This window comes from Malaclemys terrapin, chromosome 13, assembly GCF_027887155.1.
Source record: "Malaclemys terrapin pileata isolate rMalTer1 chromosome 13, rMalTer1.hap1, whole genome shotgun sequence".
In the NCBI taxonomy this organism is placed as follows: Eukaryota; Metazoa; Chordata; order Testudines; family Emydidae; genus Malaclemys; species Malaclemys terrapin.
In genome coordinates, this window is record NC_071517.1 from 18,179,822 (window position 1) to 18,205,022 (window position 25,201).

At 51.3% G+C, this 25,201-nt stretch overlaps 1 protein-coding gene across 3 annotated transcripts in view; it reads right to left on the reverse strand.

Moving 5' to 3' along the window:
* The window catches only part of SEPTIN9 (septin 9), a 252,992-nt gene that overhangs the window by 99,461 nt on the left and 128,330 nt on the right, over positions 1-25,201 (reverse strand). For all 3 annotated transcript variants that reach the window (XM_054047105.1, XM_054047107.1, XM_054047106.1), the window contains one exon: positions 14,450-15,109. In XM_054047105.1, coding sequence (XP_053903080.1) covers positions 14,450-15,109 — 660 coding nt within the window. The remainder of the gene's footprint in view (positions 1-14,449; positions 15,110-25,201) is intronic.

Below are 25,201 nucleotides of genomic sequence, written 5' to 3' on the forward strand. Positions count from 1 at the left end.
AAGAACCAACCCAGTGAGAACATCCTGTCATACTTCTTGATAGCTGTAAGAGCCGTATAAGGCATGTTATGTATTTTCCTTTTTCATATGTGTATAATTCATTAGTTGCAGTGGCTTGCATGGTACTTTGGTCCATAGTACTGAGCCAGCCGCTCTGGCAGAGTTTTGGCTCTCAGCTTTGTCTAGGTCTATCCACACCCCACGAAAGAATGAAACCCAATGAAGAGAACCAGTTTTGCATGCGACCCTGGAGAAATCCAGATAACTCCTGCTCGGACCCCGGAAATGAATGTACTATTTAAACTGACCTAAAGGAAAGCAGCCCCCTTCCCCAATTCCCGTCTTTAAACTCTATGGCAGATGGAACAAAAACTGAGCCTAAGAAAGTCTTAGCACAGGCTCCAATCCAAGAAGAGCTGCTTCTTCCATTTATAGCCATGTTCAGTCCAGCTTCATTGCAACATCTTGGACTCTAGGAAATGAAGTGTGTGTTTGTTGGAGGGAGTAGTGAAGAACACAATTGGCCAATTGTCAAATTATCTTGTTTGATCACAATGAAGTTTGATGTTCTCAAAACAAAGCTATCTCTGCATAATCTTAATTCACTCCTTTGCCTCGGCTTATATGGTTTATTGCGCTGGCAGGTTACCCGACCAATCCTGTCCTGTCAAGCAGTGGCCAACAGCAGCATCAAGCTTAGGCAGGAGGAAGGATCTATAAATAGTTTAAAAGATAATTGTTCAATCTGGAAAAGTCAATTCTTATCCTACTTTTATCAACAGTCAAAGTGCCCTACTGGCAGAAGGCATTGAAGTCCAAGTTAATAGCCAACCCATACTGAAGGAGACCCCAGTGAAATTTTTGTCTTATCTCTGCCAAGATAACAGACTATTTTTCTTATCAGCCTGCAAGACCATTTGTCCAAATGCATGAGCCCGTGGAACGTCCAGAAGAGTGGAGAGGTGGGGACCATATCTTGTAGAGTGACTGTGTCCGTTATCAAGAGCTAAGTAGGATTTTCCACGTGCGGGGATGGAAGACCTCCAATTAGCAGATAGGATCTGCACCGCCTTGCACGTTGGGTAATCATTTGCACCTATGGTAGGAACTGATTCTCCTTTACTCTGAGGCACTGTTACTCTGTCAGAGCATAGTAGAAATGAGAACCGTCCGTAGTGTTTTATGCCCACTTTGCACAAGTGTAAACGATGACACAAGGTGCAAAGCTGTGGAGGATCTGGCATCTAAGAGTGCTGGCAATTCAGGAGGGGGCACTCGTCCCTCGCAGGGTAGTTCTACACTGCACCCTAAGCCCACGCTCTGACTTAGCTTTGAGCACAAGCCCCCTTCTATCCACACACCAATCAGTCTGACTCAGGTCAGCGAGCACTCAGGACCCAGGCCCTAAGACCCTGCTAGGCGAGGTGGATTAGAGCCAGAGTCCCACTGGGACTCAGGTCCAAGCCATGTAATTTTGCAGTGTGGACACAACTCAAGCTGCAGACCCAAGGCAGAAGGTCTGCGTAGTACAGGATGGATGCATTAGCACAGCTTTGAGACGTGGGCCCAACAACTGTTTACCCAGGTTTACAATGCAGTGTGAACCTTCAAGCGTGGACTTGGAAACACTAAGTCCACAAGCCCAGGTACCCCAAATCCAGGCTTAGTGTGCAGTGTAGACATATCCTAGGTCTGCAAGGAGCCAGTGCCCCAGCCTGATGGAGAAAACAGAGGCCTTGACCACTTGGGGTCTTTAAAAATCCCAAGTACACTGATCCCAGCATCCTCTTTGGAAATTCCTGGAGGCAAACATCATGCTGATGCATAGAAACTAGAAATGGGAGAGAGCCATTTAGGTCATCCAGCCCACTGCAGGATGGTCCCTAGATCCAGCTCAATCCAGTCCAGTTTTAAACAACTCAAACAACAGGACTCCCACCACTTCTTTTGGGAGACTATTCCACAGTACAATAGATCTGTCTGCTGGTGAGATCACCCGTTTCATTGCCGACCCACAGGGACTTACACTGGGGCAAACAAATTCCTTCTTTTATCTGGAGTTTGGCCGACTCTGAAATGAGAAAAGGAGACACTGAATCTGCTAAAACAAGGAAATAAATCCAAACTTTGGCCCTGAGTCACACTGGAAAGGAGGGGCTGGTTTGAAGGAGGGGGAATCTGCCATGTCAAACAATATTAATAACAGCTTGAGTCAGTAATGAGGCCTCGCTGGCCTGCAATCACACTCCTATTTAATGCTCTGCATCTTGGCTCAATCATATTAGACCATCTCTGGTGTCCAAATATAGCTCCTTATCCCTGCCCATGTTGGCTTGGGGGCCTGGTAATTGACTTCAGAGCCTTCCACCCCTAGGTCGCCAGCAACCAAAGTTATTCACCACTTGATGGCCCAGGTGAGCCGAGATCAGCAGGCCTCAAATCAGTTCTCAGCAGGGCAGGCGTCCACATCAGAAAAACTACAATCACAGCTGGCACCTTCACCGGCATTCTCAGCAGACAGTCTCAAGTCTAAATGAACCTGGAGACTGAATGACCCATTTCCCATTACCACTCCAGAGCAAGATCAAGGAACGCTGGCAGAGGAGGGGGAAGCTTGCTTTGCTGCTGCCTATGTGGTACCTGCCCTGGGGTGGGGGAATAGAGGATGAACAGAGAGCTTCATCTGTTGTCAAATTCATGTTGCTCTCCAGATTGTGTGCAACCTCTGCAGTGAAACAGGCACATCTCCCCCTTGCACTCTCTCCTCTTTTCTCTCTTTCTTTCCAAATAACTGGCGCTGCAGATTTTCCTTTTTTCCAGATTATCTCATATTTGGCACCTACGACATACACACAGATTTGGACTTGGTGCGTTTTTCATTCCCCAGTCCCCTCCCTGCTCTCAGTCTCTCTCGGGTATCTCCGGCTGCAGGCGCGCGCACGCACGCACCCAATCTAGCCCCAATGTGTCAGCTGGTTTTAAGGAAATGCTTCCCCACAGCTTTAATCTCTGTTAAATTGCTGTGCAGCTCAGGGACTTGGAAAGGATTACTCAACCCTGGCCTTTTCATTTCGGGTAGAGTTGCTTTGTTTATTGTCTTTTAAATCTCTTTAACTCCCCTCCCCCCCCCTTTACAACTAGGCCACAGAGCCACATCCCAAGAGGGCCTTGATAAAATAGACACAGTGGTGTTTGATCAGCACATTCCACCTTTCCATCCCCAAACCTCTCTCGATGAGGAGAGCCCCAGGCGCCCACACCTCCCCCAAACCAATGGGGCCCTCTTCTCAATGGCAGTGTCCTCTTCAGAGTCCTCCTAGGGCAAAAAGGCCTTTTTCTGAAGACGTCCCTCCTCACAGAGAGGGTCAGAGATTTTGCCTCCCCGGGCAACCATTTTTATCAGCTTTGAATGGCTGCCTAGGTTACAGAGCAGTGGGCAAACAGCACTGGAGTTTGGGGTTCGGTTTGGAGAAGCACCCAAATGCTCAGACACTTCACCATGCCTTCTCTGAATTCCTGAACTCCTGGGACAGCAAAACGGGGCTGGGAACCTCGCTCACCTCCCATCAGATTTCCTAGCACTTCTCCGGCTTCCCCAGTGGGAGCCAGGAAGGGCAGAGGCTACTTCCAAGAAAAAATAGTTTTTTAAAAAGTTATTGGAAAGCTTTGGAAGCCAAACCAAGACTCAGGGCAGGCTCATAGGAATACAGCAAATATCACACCCGATCAGATCTGAAGTCCATCTAGTCCCTGACAGTGGCCAGTAATAGCAGCTTCAGAGGAAGGCTGAGTTCATGTTTTGGGGGAAGGTTCCTGGCTACCAGTTTATCTTATCTGCCTTGGTTCCTCCATCCCTGCTGGGGAGAGTTCTGGAGAGAACAGCAGCTAGAAAATGGAGGGACAAAGGGAATGAGGTACTAGTACTGGGCCAGGGCAGGACAATGACTCTGTGGAGAGACAACATTAAACTGTGCTGTGTCCTCAGCCTAGAGTATATGAACGAAGGCACTGAGAGACCCCACGGGTGGAGACTGAGGGGACTAAACTAGCCCCAAGATAACGGTAGTGAAGGTGTGAGAGAATTGGTATGAGACTAATGTTTTTTTCCTGGCCCCAAGCATATGCCATGGGTCAGAATGAGACAAAGGTTATACCCCCGTCACGTGGCCGCGGTCAGTAGCCACTGACCCAATGGCTTCTGTTATAACACCCTTCTGCCCTTTACAAACCTGAGGACCCCCATACCTTTCCTGAGCAGACCCAGTCAAATAGACCCTCTTCTCCTTTGTGGGCAAGTGTGGAGATGGGGCTCTCAGTGACACCGGCAAATGAACTCTTTCCTTTCGTGGTGACACACAGAGGGTCTTTCTAACCTCTCCAGAACCAGGGATTTGCTCAACTCCTTGCTCCACTGCCAGTTAGAGCTGGCAGGAAGGACAATCAGGCAAAAGAGCAAAGAGAGAAAATTAGTTTCATCAGCGCCAACCTCAAGCTGGTGGCTTTCTAAATATGACACATTTTGCTGGCAGCGTGCGGCTAGGACGACTTTCCAAGAGGCTGGGCCAGCACTGAAGGCACAGCATGTGCTTTCGAGGAGAAGCCACTTCACATCACTTTCATATCTGATCAAGGAAGATTTCCAGATGCACCAGGTATTGCAACGGAGCCTCACCTCCAAATACAACCCAGAGGTCGAGCGTGGAGGAGCCGGGGCCAGAATGAGAAAGAATTGGCTAATGAAGAAAACATTTACCAGGTTCCAGGAGCACCTATGATCTTCTACATTGAGTGTTCATGAGTTTTCTCTCTGGGTGTCTTCAGCAGAGGCCAATGACTGAATGGACATGGGAAACTGCGCTACTGAACTATCCTTTCACCTGCAGAAGAGGTCCCTGGAGCAGAGGATGCAGAGGGAGGAGTGCAGATGATTGCTCTGCCCCTGCCTGTCCTATAGCTATTCTGTGGCTAAGTGTCCGTCCCCCACATTTAATGGGTAAACGGAGGCAGAGACAAAAAGAGACTTGCCTCATGCAGCAAGCTGGCAGCAGAGTCTATAAGAGAACCCAGGAGTTCTGACTTTCAGACAGCCGCTCCAACACGTCTTCAGTGAGTCCACTGACGAGAATAAAAGCTGGAGGTTTGGATGCTTTTCCTCATGAATGACCTGTTGACACAATGTGCGCACACACACACACACACACTCTCTCTCTCTCTCTCTCTCTCTACCGGTGACAGGCTATTCTGTTATTTACCTTTTAATTTTCAAAGTAAAATTTACTGCCAGGGAAATTGCTGGCCTATTCAACCATCCTGGAGACTGACCATCTTCTACTTGTCACAAGAGGGCTGCAAACTGAGTGACACGGACAACCTCTTGAACCTCGATCCATGTGTTGTATCAAACCCATTGCCTCCAGGACTCAGATCTGCTCTGAGAGAGCTGTGTGGATTCCTTACCCTTTACCACGACCACTGGGCACCGTGACAGAGCCCCTTTCACCAAAGACGGCAAAGCAATACAATATAAAGAGATGAATTAAGCTGCACTACCCCTAAGAGGGAGCTCAAAAGAATTATACCCATTTCACAGAGGGGAATCCCAAGGCCCAGAGAGAGGAGATAACTTGCCCAAGGTGACAAAGTAAATGAGGGGAAAAGGAGGTGAGAGAACCCAGAAGTTCTAGACCTCTATTGTAAGCACAGAAAAACTCTGCTGCTCCCTGCCCTGGTGTAATGCTTGCCATGGGATGCCAGCAGGCGAACCTACCCTTTCCCAACAATTATATAAAAAGCAGATATCTACTGGACATAGAAAGGCTTCAACTGTAGAGGCATCTGGGCCCAGGTCATCTATCCCTGGAGCGTCTCCAGCTATTTTTGTGGTTCTAATGCATCCATGTATGTATTATGTGCATGTGCAGAGCATGTGTTTGAATATATATTTGTGATGTGTACGTATGCATTTGTGCACACGTGTGTCTAGATACATTTGTGTGTCTGTATTCAGGTGTGTAGACTGAGTGTGTGAGAGTTGAGAGCAGAGGTGGGCAAACTATGGTCCGCGGGCCACATCCGGCCCACGGGACCATCCTACCCGGCCTTTTGAGCTCCCAGCCGGCGAGGCTAGCCTCCGGCCCCTCCCCTACAGCCTTAGCTTGCTGCGCCGCCTGCGCTCTGGCCTGCCGCTCCTGCCGGGCAGCACGTGGCTGGCTCCAGCCAGGCGGCGGGGGTGCGAGCTCCTGCTGCTCTGAGCGGTATGGTAAGGGGGCAGGGAGCAGTTGGATAGGCGTGGGAGTCCCAGGGGGCGGGGGTGTGTATAGGGATCAGGGCAGTCAGGGGACAGGGAGCAGGGGAGGTTGGATAGGGGATGGGGTCCCGGGGGGCAGTTAGGGGCAGGGGGTCCTGGTAGGGGGCAGTCAGGGGACAAGGAGCAGGGGGGGTTGGATGGGTTGGGGGTTCTGGCAGGGGGTGGTCAGGGGATGGGGAATAGGGGGCGTGGATAGATGTGGGAGTCCCAGGGCGGTCTGGTGGGGGGCAGATACAGTTCAGGGCAGTCAGGGGACAGGGAGCAGGGGGGGTTGGATGGGGGTGGGGTCTCGGGGGATGGTTAGAGGCGGGGGGGTCCCAGGAGGGGCAGTCAGGGGACAAGGAGCAGGGGGTGTTGGATGGGTTGGGAGTTCTGAGGGGGGCAGTCAGGGAGCAGGAAGTGGGAGGGGGCGGATAGGGGGTGGGGGCCAGGCTGTTTGGGGAGGCACAGCCTTCCCTACCCGGCCCTCCATACAGTTTCACAACCCCAATGTGGCCCTCGGGCCAAAAAGTTTGCCCACCCCTGCTTTAGAGCACTCAAAATTTTAACATTAGTGACAAGAGGCACTGGATGGAACCATGAATACCAGAAACAGCTGAGACATGCTGCTCATCTCCCCAGACAAGAGGGCTCTTGCAGAATTAGTCATTACAAATTATACGAGTCTCTTCCTAAAGGATTAGGCTGGCACCCATCCAAACCAAAGGGAAGCCCTCAAAATCCCTCCATTGAGAAGGGCCTGGGGGTGTCTATGGATGTGATATGCTGGTTCATATGCACACGGCTCCCTTCTACTCCTCCCTCCCGGTTCCCCTGTCCCAGTGACAACATGGAAGGAAATTCCAGTGCTGCACCTAACACAATTCCCCTCGCACCATCTGCCAAGCCAACAGAGGCCAAGGAGCTACTATCCGGGCTTCAGGCAAATGACAACAGCTGCACAATCTCAGGGGGAGGGGATAAAACCTGCCCCCTAAAATGTCAGGTGCTCCCCACCTGGTTTAGCCTGGCAACTGGACATCAAGGGACACAATATGCAGCAGCTGTGAAGCACACATGCCTCCCGAGGCTTGGAGAGGGGCACTGTGGAGGCAGTGAGGAAGGCAGGTGCCGAGGTGCCGCCTGGCAACAGGCAGCAGACGAGAGGCTGTTTGGAAGGCAGTAATGAAGCACACACCTGAGAAGAGAAATCCTAGAGCTGACCAATTCCAGCTCGGTCACCACTGGGGCAGGGATCCACAACCAGGCACTAACATACCTGGGGCAGAGTCCTGCCTGCCTTGAACTGGTGGAAAGGGGCAGCAAAGCAGCTGTGAACACCCTTCCCAGTGCAGAGCACCCCCTCACCAGGCACAAAGCCTCCCTCCTCAGAAGTTCCCAGCCCAGGAGATATTCTGGAGTGGATCGGGAGAGACAGGAGCGGATGAAGCAAGGACAATATTGCCCATTGATTCCACAGCTGTTGCAAGGTCCATAAGGGCCACAGGAGGGGGAGATGCATCACCAGACTCATTCCCTAACCCAGGGGCATGCAAACTTTTTGGCCTGAGGCCCTCATCGGGATTCAGAAATTATATGGAGGGCTGGTTAGGGGAGACTGTGCCTCCCCAAACAGCAAGGCATGGCCCGGCCCCAGCCCCCTATCCGACCCCCCTGCACCAGGACAGGCAGCCATGCCGCCCGGCTGGAGCCAGCCATGCACCGCACAGCACAAAGCACCGGGTCAGGCCAGGCTCTGCAGCTGCGCTACTCCAAGAGCTCGCAGTCCCACCACCCAGAGCATTGCGCCGGCGGTGGAGTGAGCTGAGGCTGCGGGGGAGGGGGAACAGCAGGGGAGGGGCCGGGGGCTCAGGGGCCGGGCAGAACAGTCCCGCGGGCCGGATGTGGCTTGTGGGCTGTAGTTTCCCCACCTCTGCCCCAGTGTCAGCCCAGCATCAGCATGCCGAAAGTTCAGTCCACATGCCTAGAGAGTTCTACAGCGCACCCCCCCAAGGACACGTTCTTCGAGGTGCAGCCCAGCCAGCCACTCAGATGGATGGAGCACAGTGTGCTGGGAACTGCAGTGTGCAAGGACGGCCTGCCTGTATTAAAGAGGCTGGTTTCAAGAGGCTCCTTTATGCAAGGTGCATGTATCCCTTGGACATGTGGAAAGCTGCCCTGGAGCTGGTGAGCTTTGGGAACCTCTGGCCCAACAGTAGGGGTTTGCTACGTGACCCTTTGGTGCACAGCTGTGCTCTCCATCCAGGCTTTCCCCAGCAGGCTTGCTAGGCCTGCGGTAACCCTGAGGAAGCTGTTTGCACGTTGTTTACAGTGACGCTGTTGCCTATAGACTATACCACATCCGAGGCTGCCTCCTGTCACCTACTGCAAGGGTGGAACAGTCTAGCTGATAACGTTACTTCCCCTCCCCCTCCATCCTCCCAGGGCCTGCTTCAGCCCCTCATGAGAGATAGTGTAGTTTGGAACCATCCTCTGCCCAGAACTGCAGAGTGAGGACACAACCTAGCAGCAGTAGGCAGTTACTGCTGGCAAACTGAACCAACCTGCACATTCTGCTCATCTGTCAAGGAAGCTCGGGGGATTGGACTGCTCAGCCCACATTAGGTACTTATCTGGGCCTATTACCATTGCATCTGGGCCCCTTTCAGGCTGTAATGCATTTATCCCCCAAAACACCCCTGCGAGGGACAGAACTGCTATTATCCCCACTTTACAGACGGGGGCGCTGATGCAGAGAGAGACTCGAGATATGTCTGCACTGCAATTAAAGTCCTGCACCTGGCCCATGTCAGCTGACTCGGGCTCCAGAGGCCAGGCTCCGGCGGGGCTGTAAAATTGAAGTAGAGACATTTGGGCGTGGGCTGGAGCCTGAGCTCTGGAGTCTGAGCTGAGGGTTGCAGATGAGCCCGAACATCTACACCACAATTTTACAGCCTGAGCCTAGAGAGCATGAATAAGCTGAGCTGGGCCAGGCGCGGGTATTTCATTGCAGTGCACACTTACCCTGAGTGACTCGCCCAAAGTCACAAAAAAAGCATATGGCAGAGCAGGATCTGAACTCAGGTCCCAGCCTAGCAACTTAACCACTGGACCACGCTTCCAGCGGACCGGAAGTAGCCTGTCATCAGTTCAAATCCTGGGTAGGAAGTGGCAGGAACCAAAGGTTACCACCATCTGATCCTGGCTGCTGTCACATTCAGCGAATAGACAGTCACAATCGTCTATGCAGTGGATGGCGCCCTCACAAGAGTTGTCGCTCTCAGAGGAAAAGCCAAGGAATTAACAGACATGGAGGACTGACTATGCCGTCCTCCACAAGAAAAGATCCCGTCAGGTCAGGTGGCAGGGCACAAGAGAGGAAGGGAGGAAAAGTTGGCATGGCCGCTGCTTATCCTAGGGATAGCGGCTATTGGGGATTTCAGTCTCCAGGGCTGTCAAAGCAGCATTAAACGAATGAAAATAAATGTAGAGGAGGAATAAAAGCAAGAGACAGATAATCAGGCTGTGCACAATAATATTTGGATTTAAATATGCATGTAAATTAAAATGCAAATTAGGCACAGCCCTCCAGTGCCTGGCAAACTGCCATGTGGCTTTTGAAGCTATGCAGGTGGAAATCGCTGCTGCATCACAATCTCAATACAAACTAACCGCTCCCCCTCCCCCTTCACAATGGCAGTTTCACCACAGCTAGCTGCTCCATTTGTTTGGCTTCCTTTCCCTGCGGTTTCTTTCAGAGATGCTGAGCTCCATGTGACAGCTCTCTCCAACCAGCATCCTTCCTGCCTCACACTTTCCTGAAGACCTTCAGCAAAGGTGGTGGTGACAGCAGCCGTGGGGTGAGGGGGAGGGGAATAGCATGAGAACCCGGACGAGTCACTGACAGCTGGAGCTTAAGGGAAATAAAATCTCAACAAGCTAGAGGCAGGCACAAGGGGTTAATTGATTCTGGTCTGTTTTCAAGGCTCCACTGCAGGGGCACAGCTGCAGCGAGCCTAGAGACCTGGCAGTTTCACCTACAGGCAGCCGCACATCTCCAAGGGGAACACACTTTGTTCTGCAGTGCAGAGACAACTCGGGAGGACGGCAGTTCCTAGTCCTGGCTCTCGGACAAGAAATCGAGTCTGTGTTTGCAGCCCTTGGCTCCCTTGGGCAGGAAGCAGTTGAGTCGCCAAGCTATCATCGCCCTTCAAATCAAAGCTAGGTTCTTTTAGTCACGGGGCCAAATTCACCCCTGGTGTAAATCCATCCCGTTTCCAGCTCCCAACGGGATGGATTTGTTTAAGGGGAGAGCTTGTCTTTCTCTTGGATTGTTTCGTTCTGTCTCAGGTCCACGTGCAGCTTTGAAGCAATTTCCTCCCACACCAAACTCAATCCCAGGGAAGGACAGTCTGGATGACAGGTCTGTCCCACGGCCCCTTCAACACAGATGAGAGAAGCCACCTACCAAGACCCCACTGGGTAAGGGATTATCCAGTTTCTTTTCTGTGGGGCTCAGCCGTGGCCTGCCTCTCTGCACTCACATACAGGCCCTGGGCACATCTCTTCCAGGACGGCGCCCCATTACAGTCCCCACCCTGCTAGCAGATCCAGTTGTACTACGACTCGGAGCTATGAAAAAAATCAGACCTCATGGGCCTCACTTGGAGTGGTGAGTCCTCACCTCCTCATCAGAGCAGGCTTTCCTGCATTATCACTCTACTAGCTTGGACACAGAGCATCAGCTGAGCTGAGAAGTCCTAGCCTTTGTATCATGGCAACCAGTGGTGCCCTGGGGGCTTTTAAGAGTGGGGAGCAGAGCAGCCCCCACCCCAGCCACTCCTTCCATCTTGGAAAGGGAAGAGAAGCATCTCATTACCCCCCCCCCAAAGACTGTGTGTGTGTTTGGGGGGAATTAAGTAGTAACACCTTCTCAGGGGGTTCCGAGAAGCTTTCTTTCTTTCTCCTACCACTGAAGGGACCCCCCGTGGCTCTCAAAGTCCACAGCTTCTCCAGACATCAGCTCTGCTCGCTTTGCCCACGCTCAGCAAGCAGGGTGCCAATCAGTGCCCCTCCCGCCACAGGGCTGAGGGGGTAGGACGCTCCCCCGCTGCCAGGTAGGACAAACAATGGGCAGTCCCATAAAACGCCAGACCTCCGACGGCCCCACTAGGCCCCAGCAGAGAGCGCTCCTCCAGAGCGGGCCCTACACAGCCATTCACAGGGAGGCAGTGCCCCACAATGGGGTCTGGCTGGGAAAGTGGTCCAAGGAGCCGTGATTGCATAGGCAGCTTAGAGTTCACAGTGGAGAGCGGCTAAGATGTCAGTGAGGGAGGGGGAAAGGTGCTGGGGCTTGAGGGGAGCAGCGGGGATGTTGCACTAGCTCTCAGGTGGTAAATCTGAGCTGGGAAAGAGGGACCAGGAGGATGAGCTTTTCAACTCAATTTCTCGGCTCTTTTATTGGACTCGGGGCCTCCCTGGGCCTGAAAGCCCCCTTTGTATCAATCCCACCGAGCATGGCTGCCTTGTTCTGTAAATCGTACCCCAGACAGCTGTGCTGTTGTGTAAACCTCTCCCTCAGCAGCTGTCTTGGGATTCTGGAGCCCCCTTTGAGTTAAAGACACCCCCACTTCCAGGCAGCTGTCCAGGGATTCTGCAGCTTAGACGCTGTCTCCAGTCCCTACCAAAGGGCCCGATCCTGCGTGGTGTTGTGCTCAGCGTCAGTGGGAGCGGAGAGGGCTCTGCACCTCGCTGAAGGAGCTCCACGCCTGGCAAGATCAGACCCACTGAGCATCTCACTGAGCGGATGGTCTCTCTGGGGTTACTCAGGTTATGTTAAACCCGGAGCGGGATGGGGCAAAGTGGATTGGCCTGCAGTGCATTTATGGCTTATTTTGCTGTTTCTTAGATGTCACTCAGCCACAGACAATCAAAGTTTGTCTACTGAGTTAACTGCAGCTGTCCTAGGCGGCTTCCCCTCCCTCAGTCCCACCAGGGCTGTTCCTCTCTTCTTACAAAGGTTACACACAGTTGGGATAAGGGGGACTTCACCATTTCCTCATTCCACATATTGTAAAGTCTGTTGGCTCATGGTTAGCGCAGGGGACTGGGAGTCAGGATTTGTGGGTTCAAAGCCTGGCTCTGTCACTGACTCACCCTCAGATCTTGAGCACGTCACTTGCATCAACAACGTGGCCTCTCTCGGCGCCTCAGCTTTTGGGCGCCCAACTTGACATGCTTTGAGCCTGATTTTCAGAAGCCCTGAGCATCTGCAGCTCCCACTAAGGTCAGTGGGAGCCGAGCTCCTGCCCCTGCTGCAGCCAGTCCAACGGCAGAGACCCACTCCTCACGCGCTCGCACCCAATTGCTAAAAGATGCCCTTCAGCACCACCGGCCTCATGCCCTAGGACAGGTGGGGAGGGAGGGCTCGCTAGAGATCATGGAGTCTTACAGCAGGTCAGGAATGGTGGGGGTCAGAGGGAAGCAGAGTCATCAAAGGTACATGGAAGTGAAAGGGGAGTGAGCTGGATGGGGCTCTATGCAGTTGACTTCACACAGGGCCCTCCTGGGGCTAGGCCCAAGCCTGGGGAGGGGCCCAGCACAGCTTTGGTATCAGATAACATGGCTTTCCTGTTTCCATGGAAGCTTTTGAATGGGAGGCCAACTGGAGCGGTACTAACACCTGAGAGGCCAGGTCCTCAGGCCAAGGCACATCTCTGCAGCCCCGGTGTAATGCCAATGAACGGGTCCAGCAGCCAATGGCAGAATGTGTGTGTGTGATTCCCCCACACACATTCTCTACTTGTCCAAGTGTTACTACAGGCCAGGTCTCCCCCAAGCAAAACCACCCTAACAGCCTCTGCTGGCAGCTGTCGCTCCCACAACCAAGCAGCCCAGCTTGAGGCGTAGAGCAGGGGCGGCAGGGAGGTTCCTGACAGGTAATGGCAGAAGCCGCAGAAGGCCTGGACACCCCTGGCAGGGTCTGCGAGCGACAGGCTTGGAACAGGCTCTGGGGCGGAAAGGGGAGGGCACGAAGAAGAAGGCAGCTCTTCTGTCGTCTCCAACCACTGTCCCGAGCTAACAAAGCAACTGAACAATAGCGCTGGACAGGCCGACCGACGTTGCCTTGTAAGGCAGTCTGGTTAACTCCTGGCTGGACTGAGCTGAGTTGGGGGGCGAGAGAAGGGCGGGCGGCGTAACTCACTGGCCACACAAAGACCGCCCAGGGGCCCGTTTCAGTTGTAACACTCCACCCCACAATGGATCCATTTGCGTGGAGAAGAGCAGGGTGAGGAGGGAAGGTCATGGCCTCCAATGCCAAACCTGCACCTAGCAGAGGAGGGGACTGGGGAATGGAAAAATAATCAAAGAGCTGGAACAGAACAAAATCTCTTTAAAACAGGGGGGGGAATAAAGGCCCCGGCGCCGCTGCGGGAGGGGAGCCAGCTTCAATGCCTAATGCAGGATTAATCAAAAACAAGATAGAGCTAATGTAAAACAGGGCTCCAATTTCACAGTGGCTCCAGTCCATGACACAATTACAGCATCTGGTTACAGGGGCCAGAGGGAAAGAGCTCCTGATTCCTGCTAAGAGAGAGGCTGGGTGGCTGCCCCAGCAGGACAATAATTGCTGACACAGTACTGGAGTCCCACAAGAACCAGCACCGCAACGAAACAGCAAGCAATGCAGGCGCCATGTCCGCACTTCCACGTCACCCCAATGGCTGCTTCTCTTAAGGAGACACGCTCAAAGCGGGTGGGCCCAAGATTAGGGTCAAAAAATGTTAGCAGTGTCCCATTTTACAAGCCTGGCAAACAGCTGAGGTAAGCGGGGAGGGGGATATTTTCTCATTCTACTTGCAGCAAGCTTTGTGGTCTCATGGGGCCACTTAATGAAAATTCTGCAGTGCCCCAAGCAGTTCCATAAGACTCAATAAATCCAAGCATAACAGACCCGTGACTACATTCATTCAGACACCAGCGGGTACAAAACCCGGGACCTTCAGCACCAGACCTCATCACATGAGCGAAGGGAGCAAAAGTTAGTTGTGAACAAGTAGCAGGCTGTTGCCACCCTTGTGGGACAGCCACTAGAGGGAGACATAGGCAGACATATACTTTAGCCAGGATGTTACACAAGCATGTGCCCAGGGCTCTACTTACCCTCTGGACTCTTTGGAGGGATTTCAGCCATTACTGGTTGCGGCTTTGATTCTGGTTGGAGATGTTGACTGGTCAAGGAAGGCTCCAAATTCTCCACTTGCCTGACAGGTGGGACTGGGACCTCTGGAGACTTTGCCACCTGGATTTCTACCCGTTTGGTGGCAACGTCCGGCACAGGGGCACTGGCTGTGTCGGCTCTCCGCTGGGGCAGCTCCGGGATCTTTGAGGTGGGGGCTTCCATCCTCCGGACAGCGGGCTCCTGAGGCTTGCCTATAGTGATCTCAGTCCTTCTTGGAGTGGGCTCAGGGGGTTTGTGCCCCAGCCCCTCTGCTCTCTTGAGGCCGAACCTTGATAACCCTGGAGTGGAGTTTTCCACTTGCTTGGATGAGATATCAATGGAGATTTCTGTTCTTCGTGACACAGGCTCAGGGAGTTTGGGTCCGGAGAGCTCCACCCTCCTCAGAGACGACTTAGGTGACCTTTGGCCTGGAGAGTCTGCATGTCTGGCAGGTGCCTCTGAATTCCTGGCACTGAGATCCTGGAATTTCTGTGTGGAGCTGGATACGGTGGACCTGAGGAGAGGGTTCGGGGTCCGTCTTTGCGGTGTGGAGGAGTTTGGAGACTGGTCTACCTCCTCGACCTCGAAAGATCGCTTCAGAGCTGAAATACATGAATGGAATTCAGAATTTAACAACAACAGCATCTTCATGAGAGGATCACAGCACTCTTTACCAATGTTCATGAACTTTCAAGACCTCCCCCCCTCTCCTCCCATTCAAGAGGTGGGTAAGGATCAGTACCCCCGCTGAACACATGGGGGAACTGAGAAACAGAGAGCTTATGGAACTTACCCAAAGAAACACAGCGAGTCAGTGCCAGAAATAAGACTAGAATCCAGGAATCCCTATTCCCAGAAATCTAACCACTCAACATGTAGGCCTTGCAACTTGAGTATCTTTTACGCCTCTAGTACAGGTTGCCACCTTATTAGTATTCTCCACTCACCCTAGGGGTAATGTTTTGTCTCCTGCTTTGCACAGGTATAAATGACTTCACAAGGTACAAGGCAGACTGGAACCAGGTCCTAATGGGGGCCTGCTGGCTGGCTTTAGCTTGGTTACACTCCGAGTAGCCAGCCACTGCGATTCCACCTCAAAGGGCGCAGAGGTACATATACAACTTCTGAGAGTCGAGTGGTTCACTTGGAGCAAAGTAATCCAAACCCACCCTCATGAAAGTGTCCAAAACAACTGTAGAAGACCAGGAAATCCCCGATAAACATACCACTGAGAGAGACGCTTATGTTATATTTTAATAACAAGGGATCAGACTCTGAATAAATCTTCTATACCAATACTTTGTATTTCTCAATAGCCTTCTACCCGAGGATCGCAATACGCTTTTAAAACATTAAGGAATTTAGCTTCACCACAGCCACTTTGGGGCAGGGATGTGCCGGTGGGGCCTCTAGACACTATTACAGAACCAACCATGATCTGCCTCATTTTACTGATCGGGAAACTGAGGCACAGAGCTGCTAAGTGATTCATCCAGCATTGCACACCGACAGTGAGTTCTGGTTCTCAGGCTTAGGCTTCAGTGTGAGCTTAGCATGGAGTGCTTTGGTTTAATCAATAGACTGCAGAATGTTTTTACACCACTGCTTTCAGTCATTCGCATACCAGAGCTGAGTAATCAGCCTGTCTGAGAGGCGCTACAAAGCTGCATGTTATTGGAAGTGAAGTTTTCTGGTGTTCTTGCTGTCCCAGTCTCAAGGGGCCCACAGCATTCCCTCTGGCCCCTTTAACACATGGAGACAGTTTTCCCACTAAGAAGGCAACTCTGAAATCCATGACCCAGGAATCTGTCTGGGGAAAGCCAATAAGTATTGCGTGGCCCCAGAAACCTGAGTTCGCTGGACCTGCACTTCAGAATTCAAAGGAAGCACAGAGTATCCTGGCAGGCTGGGTCCATCCACATCAATCCATCTCTCTTCCACCAACTATTATTATAAACTCCTCCAACCTGATGATCCCACCCCACAATAGCCCAGGGTCAGATCCCAGCCTGGTTTGCGTCAGACTGGCCAGGCATGACTGACCCTGCCCACCCCTGATGTTAGCCCGTTAAAGGAATAGGCACCTGATGAGAAGGCATCAACTCCACGGCCCCATACAGTGGGTCCCTGTATGTCAGGCACAGGGAGCAAGAGATGAACAGCACACGCACAGCAGGAGGGAAAGTGGGAAAGGGAAAGAAGAAAACATAGCTACTCTTGATTACTCAGCCTCCCTGTGCTACAGTAATGCCCTAAAACCCACTTACTTCACAGCACACACCCTTAGCAAGGGGACCAGAATGCACGGAAGAGAAACAAGCCCTGGTGTCTCCCCGCCTGCCACATGCAATGACAGGGACAGGCCAAGGAGGTGTGGAGAAGGCATCAGCACCAAATCCTGCTTCTCCTCTGTGCATGAGCTCCTTGGGGTTGGGACTCCACTGAAATTTGAGAGCAAAAGAAGGTAGGGTCAGCATGCAGCTGCATGAGCCCTTCCAAACCTGATGGATGCTCTGACCAGGAGCAGCTGCCTAAAGCAGCCTTAGCTCTTGCTGGGTCCCCTAGGAGCCTGCTACTGTGCAGTTGCAGAGACAGGGACAAAGGGCAAGAGAACCTCAGGACAGATCAGTGTCTTTCTAGTCAGGCAAAGAGTTAGGTCTGCTACCTGCCAGCTCCTCCTTAGAAAACACAGGGCCAGTCTCAGAAGTAGCAGCCCTACCGTGGCGGCATAGCAAATAGGGGGGCCATCTGCCTTTCTGTAATAGGATGGCTATTAAATGGTGCCTGCTGCCCTGCCCCCCAGATCAGGGTGCACTTACTCCTTTATCTCAACAACAATTAGGCAAAGGACCAGGTGCTGTAATACTCATGTCTGAGTCTGGCCCATAAACGACGACACATATGCTGCTCAGGAGTTGTCCCATCAGCTTGGTCCCATATATCCCAGAAGCAGAGGTGCTTGTCCTGACTGTGAGGCATAGAATCATAGACTTTAAGGTCAGAAGGGACCATTATGATCGTCTCGTCTGACCTCCTGCACAATGCAGGCCACAAAATCTCACCTACTCACTCCTGTAACAAACCCCTAACCTATGTGTGACCTACTGAAGTCCTCAAATCGTGGTTTAAAGACTTCAAGGTGCAGAGAATCCTCCAGCATGTGACCTTTGCCCCACGCTACAGAGGAAGGCGAAAAACCCCCAGGACCTCTGCCAATCTGCCCTGGAGGAAAATTCCTTCTCGACCCCAAATATGGCGATCAGCTAAACCCTGAGCATGAGGGCAAGACTCACCAGCCAGAATTCTCTGTAGTAACTCAGATCCCACCACATCTAACATCCCATCACAGACCATTGGGCATATTTACCACAAATAGTGAAAGATCAATTAATTGCCAAAATTAGGCTATCCCATCATACCATCTCCTCCATAAACTTATCAAGCTTAATCTTGAAGCCAGATATGTCTTTTGCCCCCACTGCTCCCCTCGGGAAGCTGTTCCAGAACTTCACTCCTCTGATGGTTAGAAACCTTCGTCTAATTTCAAGTCTAAACTTCCTGATGGCCAGTTTATATCCATTTGTTCTTGTGTCCGCATTGGTACTGAGCTTAAATAATTCCTCTCCCTCCCTGGTATTTATCCCTCTGATATATTTATAGAGAGCAATCGTATCTCCCCTCAGCCTTCTTTCGGTTAAGCTAAACAAGCCAAGCTCTTTGAGTCTCCTTTCATATGACAGGTTTTCCATTCCTCGGATCATCCTAGTAGCCCTTCTCTGTACCTGTTCCAGTCTGAATTCATCGTTCTTAAACATGGGAGACCAGAACCTCACACAGTATTCCAGATGAGGTCTCACTAGTGCCTTGTATGACGGTACTAACACCTCCCTCTCTCTACTGGAAATACCTTGTCTGATTCTTCCTAAGACCACATTAGCTTTTTTCATGGCCATATCACATTGGCGGCTCATAGTCATCCTGTGATCAATCAATACTCCGAGGTCCTTCTCCTCCTCTGTTACTTCCAACTGATGCGTCCCCATATTATAACAAAAATTCTTGTTATTAATCCCTAAATGTATGACCTTGCACTTTTCACTATTAAATTTCATCCTATTACTCCAGTTTACAAGGTCATCCAGATCTTCCTGTATGATATCCCAGTCCTCCTCTGTATTGGCAATACCTCCCAGCTTTGTCTCATCCGCAAGCTTTATTAGCACATTCCCGCTTTTTGTGCCAAGGTCAGTAATAAAAAGATTAAATAAGATTGGTCCCAAAACCGATCCCTGAGGAACTCCACTAGTAACCTCCCTCCAGCCTGACAGTTCACCTTTCAGTAAGACCTGTTGTAGTCACCCCATTTAACCAGTTCCTTATCCACCTTTCAATTTTCTTATTGATCCCCATCTTTTCCAATTTAGCTACTAATTCCCCATGTGGAACCATACCAAATGCCTTACTGAAATCGAGGTAAATTAGATCCACTGCGTTTCCTTGTCTAGAATGTATTAATTCCAGAGTGGAGGAGAGGAATATGCTGCTGTTCAGCAAACACCTGAATTCCCAGTGGCCAGATACATCCCTAGTTCACACACATTCTCTTAGGTACTTATCTGGGCCCCATCCCTGTGGTATCGAAGCACCGCACAGTCTTTAGTAAAAAGAACGAGGAGTACTTGTGGCACCTTAGAGACTAACAAATTTATTTGAGCATAAGCTTTCGTGGCCTAAAACCCACTTCATCGGATGCATGCAGTGGAAAATACAGTAGGAAGATATATACACACAGAGAACATGAAAAAAAATGGGTGTTGCCATACCAACTATAACGAGAGTAATCAGTTAAGGTGGGCTACTATCAGCAGGAGAAAAAAAAACTTTTGTAGTGATAATCAGGATGGCCCATTTCCAACAGTTGACAAGAAGGTGTCAGTAACATAGGGGGGAAAATTAGCATAGGGAAATAGGTTTTCATGAGGTAGGGCAGGGCTACTCTCCCCGTTACACAGGGGGAACTGAGGCACAGCAGCACCAAGGGTACATCTCAATTACAATCGCAAGGTGTGATTACAGCTAGTGCTGATATACCTGATCTAGATTTAATTTAGCTATCTTGGGCCCTGGAAGCCATGGCAACATGAGCTGTACAGAACCCAACCAGAAACCTGGTAATTCCTCCCAGGACTAGCCCATGCCACTGCGGCTTACTGTTTTGGGACCCTTGCTAGCTAGATTACAGCTGGCTCTGCTCTGTCTTCCTGAGCTAGAATCCTTGTGCCTGCAGTCTCAACATACCCTCAGTTCCCAAGGTCACACAGGAAGCCTCTGGTGGGGCAGGGAATGAACCCTGGTCTCCAAGTCCTAGACCAGTGCCCTAACCACTGGACCATCCTTCCCCTCCTTTCTCCTTTGGAAAAACACTTACAAATGTTTCCCTGCAGCGGAGCGTGGATCCCCTGCATTCTGTCTCCTGGGGGAAGCTCTTTGAACGCCTGAACCCAGAGGAGAAGGAAGAGAGGCCTGTGAACTCTCAGTCCCTCTGACACATGTATTTGTCAGAGCAGCAGCCTCCCCGCTCAGCAATGGGAACCATCTGCTCCAGCTTTCTCCAGCGTACAGGGTCAGGAAAGCATTCCACGTGGCAGGAACTCCAGCGCCACTTTGCCAGCAGATTGTAAATGCAGCTGCTGACACACCGCCGCCCAACCATTCGTTAGTTACACTTATGTTCAGAAGGTTCCTCTTCCCCTCGCCATGAGCCTGAGTGCTGCAAAGTACAGGCCAGCCAACTGCTGGGAAAGCGCGCAGCTGCAAGATAGCACGGGGAAGGTGGGTGTGGGGCTGTGATGGAGATTGCACCGATTTGCTGCAGCAGCTCAGTCTCAGGGGTTATCCTGCAGGGAGATGGTGGAGCCCTGTACAGATTAAACAGCCATGCCCATGCTTGGGTCTGCTATGAGCAGAACCGGATTTGAGGCGCGTGGAAGCTGCATGTCTTACCGGCATAATCTGCAGCGCCTGGGGTCGCCATGAGCCCCACGTTTCAGGAGTGGCTGGAGTTTTAGGACCAATTCAAAGGGGTGTACAAGGGAGTCTGCTGATGTCATATCTTCCAGGCCCCTCGAAGTGGGTTTGAATTCCCATTCGGTCATCAACACGGCCCTTACGCATCAGTTAGGCTGGGTTGGCCATGCTCAGAGGTAACATGTAAGGGGCGAGGGGAAGGGTATGTTATATGTTGGTGAGTGGCTGCAAGTCTGGGAAGGGACAAGATGATGCAAGTTACACCACCTTCAACTCCACGAGCAGGGCTCGCAGGACCCAGAGACGCTACAGGCCCCACTGGTGAGGTGCTGTAGGGATTAGAAACTTCTGTTTTCATAAACATCTTCCCAAGAGGGGGCACTAGAGCATGATCATGGCTGCTCAATATTCACGTGGGTGGAGCCCCAGGGCTCTCGCTTGGATGCTTTGCACTATACCCTCGCCAGGGTGTAGGGAGAGAGTCACTCTCTCTGGAGACCCCTCTTACTCAGCAGTCCACAGGATACATTCCCCCTCCCACAAGCCTCAACCGTGTGCACTCCCTGAGAGGGATTGGTGGGAAGCAACAGTGGCCTGGGGACCAGACTGCCACTGGCAGCCTCTCCCAGTAGCCATGCATGGGGCACCACAAGGAAGGCAGTATCCAGCAGCTGAAGAATCCACAGACACCTCTCCCCCAGCCAGAGCAGCCATGAAGGGGGGGAAGGCCAGTCAGTCTCGTAGTTTTAAGGCACTGGACAGGGACTCAGGAGATCAGGTTCAATTCTGAAGTCTGCTACAGGCTCCGTGTGTGATCGTGGGCAAGAGACAAACTCTCAGCGCCTCCATTCCCTTCGCTGCAGCACAGGAATCATGATCCTTCAACCTGGCCAACAAGACAATTCCAAAGCCGTTGAGAGGCTAAGGCCTGCGTGATACAACCTGGCCAACAAGACAATTCCAAAGCCGTTGAGAGGCTAAGGCCTGCGTGATACACAGACAGTGCAGCGAACGGGGCCCCAGACGGACGTTGACAGATGCAGTTCTGAAGAAGCCAGGATCAAGAATTTTAGGTAGGAGCCTTAGTTATTGGGGGAGAAAAAGGGGGGGGAGGGGTGAGAGAGGGAGTGTGCTGCAGTCTAACAGGGAAAGATACCTAACCAGACATGCTACTCAAAGAGAAGCAAGAGCTCATTAAATATCACTTTTCCCTACCCTGAAGTGACAGTTAACTATGGGCTGCTCCGTTAGCATTTCTATTCCAGTAGCATCTCCAGGCACTGTACAAACACAGTCTAGCCAGTCCCTGCCCTACCAAGCTCTCTACAGCATCACACTGACTCCTGCATCAGTACAGCAACTCCACTGCAGGCTGGGAACCCTGCTCTGTTATTTGAACATTGCACTTAACCTGCCTGGTTCGGGCATTACCGCCAACTAAGATAAACAGCTGTTTGCATACTCTATGTGCCATGCAATGAGAGGTATTACCTCATGAAAGAGGTGAAGTGCCTCTTCAGTTGGAACTACCACTCAGAAAGCATCAAGTCTTTATTGCTCTCAAGAACCAACTGTGCAATACGGAAGGAGGGTTTCCGAAGCACTGAGGTACAGACCACAGCATCCACATGAAATCCCCAGACCGGCACCGACTCCAATCACAATCACAAAGCAGCAATACCCGGCCTCTTCTAGCACCCTCTACCCCAAAGTGCTCAGATACTATGATGGCAGGCTATGTAAATCAAGATCAGATGAGCTAGATTGCTTCATCCACCGCTCAAATGCAGACCGTGCTGGGGTGGACTACGGCAGCTGTTTAACACAACACAGCAACACTTCAGGGCATGCTGCACAAAAGACTCGTCCAATCGAATCTTCAGGGGGAAAGGGGGCGAGGTTGGCAGAATATCCTCTGCCCTGGCATTTGGCAATGGTTAAAGCTCCTGTACCTGTATCTTCCAGACCCACAAGTGGCCTGGTTTTACCTCTCCTGGGAAAGGCAACCCATGCAGCAGCACGGTGTCGTCCAGCACTATGCCGGGCACTGACTCAATATGGACTCGGAGGAAAGAGAATCATCAGGGCCATTTACACTGGGGAAATTAGAAGCAGCAAATCCTAGCTAAAACCTTGAAAGATGTTGGTTTCCCATCATTTTGCCCGGTCCTGATTCCACTGATGAACTGGAGGGGTCTCAAGGGAGCCTCTTGCTAAAATTTCCAAGCCTGTGTTCATGAGACTGGGACTGAAACGGACACTCAGCTGCAATATGACCACTTTTGTCATGAAAGCTGCTGCTGCTTCTGCGCCCCCACCCACCCCCCGCACTGACACAGCTATGAGCACACGTGGGGTGTGGCATGCAGCCCTGGAGCACCCCAGCAGTGCCTGGCTCCCTCCCAGCATTCTTCCCATAAACGAAGCAGCCACTGTCCCCCAGTGATGCCATTAACCAGAGCGACAGAGCCGAGCCCCACTGCTGTGCATTAGACCCCTGCCACAGGCAGGTCTTTCCACCAGCAGCCCGTGCCTTGTGACTGATCAGCTCAGCACAAGAACGTCCCACCAGGGGTCTTGCAATTAAGCAGCAAGCAAACCTCAGAAGGGCTGGGAAAGGATTGTGTCTGTTTTGTATGCAGTGCCGTGAGGAAGAACACCATCTCCCAGGCTGGCAGCGCGGACTTGAGGTGAGGAACAATGGGAGGAAGCTACCAAATGTCGGGCTTCAGGGTGTAAGCTGAAGGCCTGTGGGATTCAGGAAGGCCCCTGTGGGGTTTGGCTGGAGGCATTATAGGATTTGTTGCCTAACTTTGAGGGGCAAGTGCAGTCCAGCAGAGAAGGGCTGGGAGTCAGGAGACTAGGCGCTACTTCCAGAGCACCGATTCGCTATGATCTTTTGTGCCTCACTTATTCAACCCATAAAGTGGAGCTAACGACATCCACCTTTGTTATAGGCCCCTGTGATCTGGGAATGAAAGGGGACATGCTAGGCAGCATCTCTCAGATATGCTAGGCTACTTCTGGAGGCGTGATATTGGACAGATGGACCAGAAGGGTTGGCTATACTGGATCAGGCTATCCCCTGCCCCATTCCGAACCCAGAGTGAATTATCTCTGCTGGGGCAAAAGAATCCTTGTAATGAAGGCAGAGGGAAGAATGGTGAGGAATTTAATACTCTGGAGCAGTGGGTCTCAACCTTTTCAGGTTGGCTGCTCCATAGTTGAAGTCAAAAATTTTCCCATCCCTTTTTTATCTCTTATAAGAGAGTGAACAATCTATCGAGGATACCAATGCTAAGCCTAAATAATAAAAATTCAAAAACAGACTCCAACGAGAGACTGCTGAATTGGAATTAATTTGCAAATTGGACACCATTAAATTAGGCTTGAATAAAGACTGGGAGTGGATGGGCCATTACACAAAGTAAAACTATTTCCCCATGCTTCTCCCCCCACTCCCGCCACAGTTCCTCACACCTTCTTGTAAATTGCTGGAAATGGAACATTTTCATTACCACTACAAACAGTTCTTTTTCTCTCCTGCTGATAATAGCTCACCTTAACTGATCACTCTCCTTATAGTGTGTATGGTAACACCCATTGTTTCATGTTCTCTGTGTATATATATATCTTCCTACTGTATTTTCCACTACATGCATCCGATGAAGTGGGCTGTAGCCCACGAACGCTTATGCTCAAATAAATGTGTTAGTCTAAGGTGCCACAAGTACTCTTGTTCTTTTTTCCTAAATAATTGGTTGCCTGAGGTTGACAGAGAGCATTTGGCCTGTTCTCTACCAGTGGCATATAACCGTTTTTAGTCTTCTAAGGGCTGTAGTGCTGTGGTTGAATTCTGGGTGCTGGCTTGGTGTGGGGGTGGTGTTTAGTGGCCTGCAGCAGGACGTGCACAAGATCAGACTAGATGATCAGTAGTCCCTACTGGTTTTAAACTCTGACTGACTAGCCAGTCCCAGTACACCAGACTCCACCCCTCTCCTCATTCAAATCCCTCTGGTGAGCCATTTCTTCCAGGAAACCCACCATAGAAAACCACATGTATTGTTAAAAAACACTGGGCCTGTTCAGTCTGGAGAAAAGAAGAAGGGGGAAGGGGGGAGCTGATAATAGTCTTCAAATCTGCAAAGGGCTGTTACAAAGAGGTAGGGCTCAATTGTTCTCAGTGTCCCCTGAAGGCAGGACAAAAAGTAATGGGCTCTATTTGCAGCAAGGGAGATTTAGGGTAGAGATTAGGGAATCTTTCTAACTCCAAGGGTAGTTAAGCTCTGGAACAGCCTTCCAACGGAGACTATGGAATCCCCATCATTGGAGGTTTTTAAGACAAACCACCTGTCAGGGATGGTCTAAGGTTTACTTGGTCCTGCCTCAGTGCAGGGGGCTGGACTTGCTGACCTCTCAATATCCCTTCCAGCCCTACATTTCTATGATGAGAGCAGCTGTGAGCTGTACACTACTATATAGGCCCAGGTGCATAGTAGAGGTGGTGCAGAGTCGCACTGCCTCAGGGAGGAATCTAGGAAGGATTCTACCATAGGCTCCCTCATCAGTCACTCAGGGGTGTCGTACACTTACAGGACACTCCGGGAAAAACACATGGTCTGCAACCGCACCTGGCTACTGCTAAGGAGAATGGGGAGAGGTTCTTG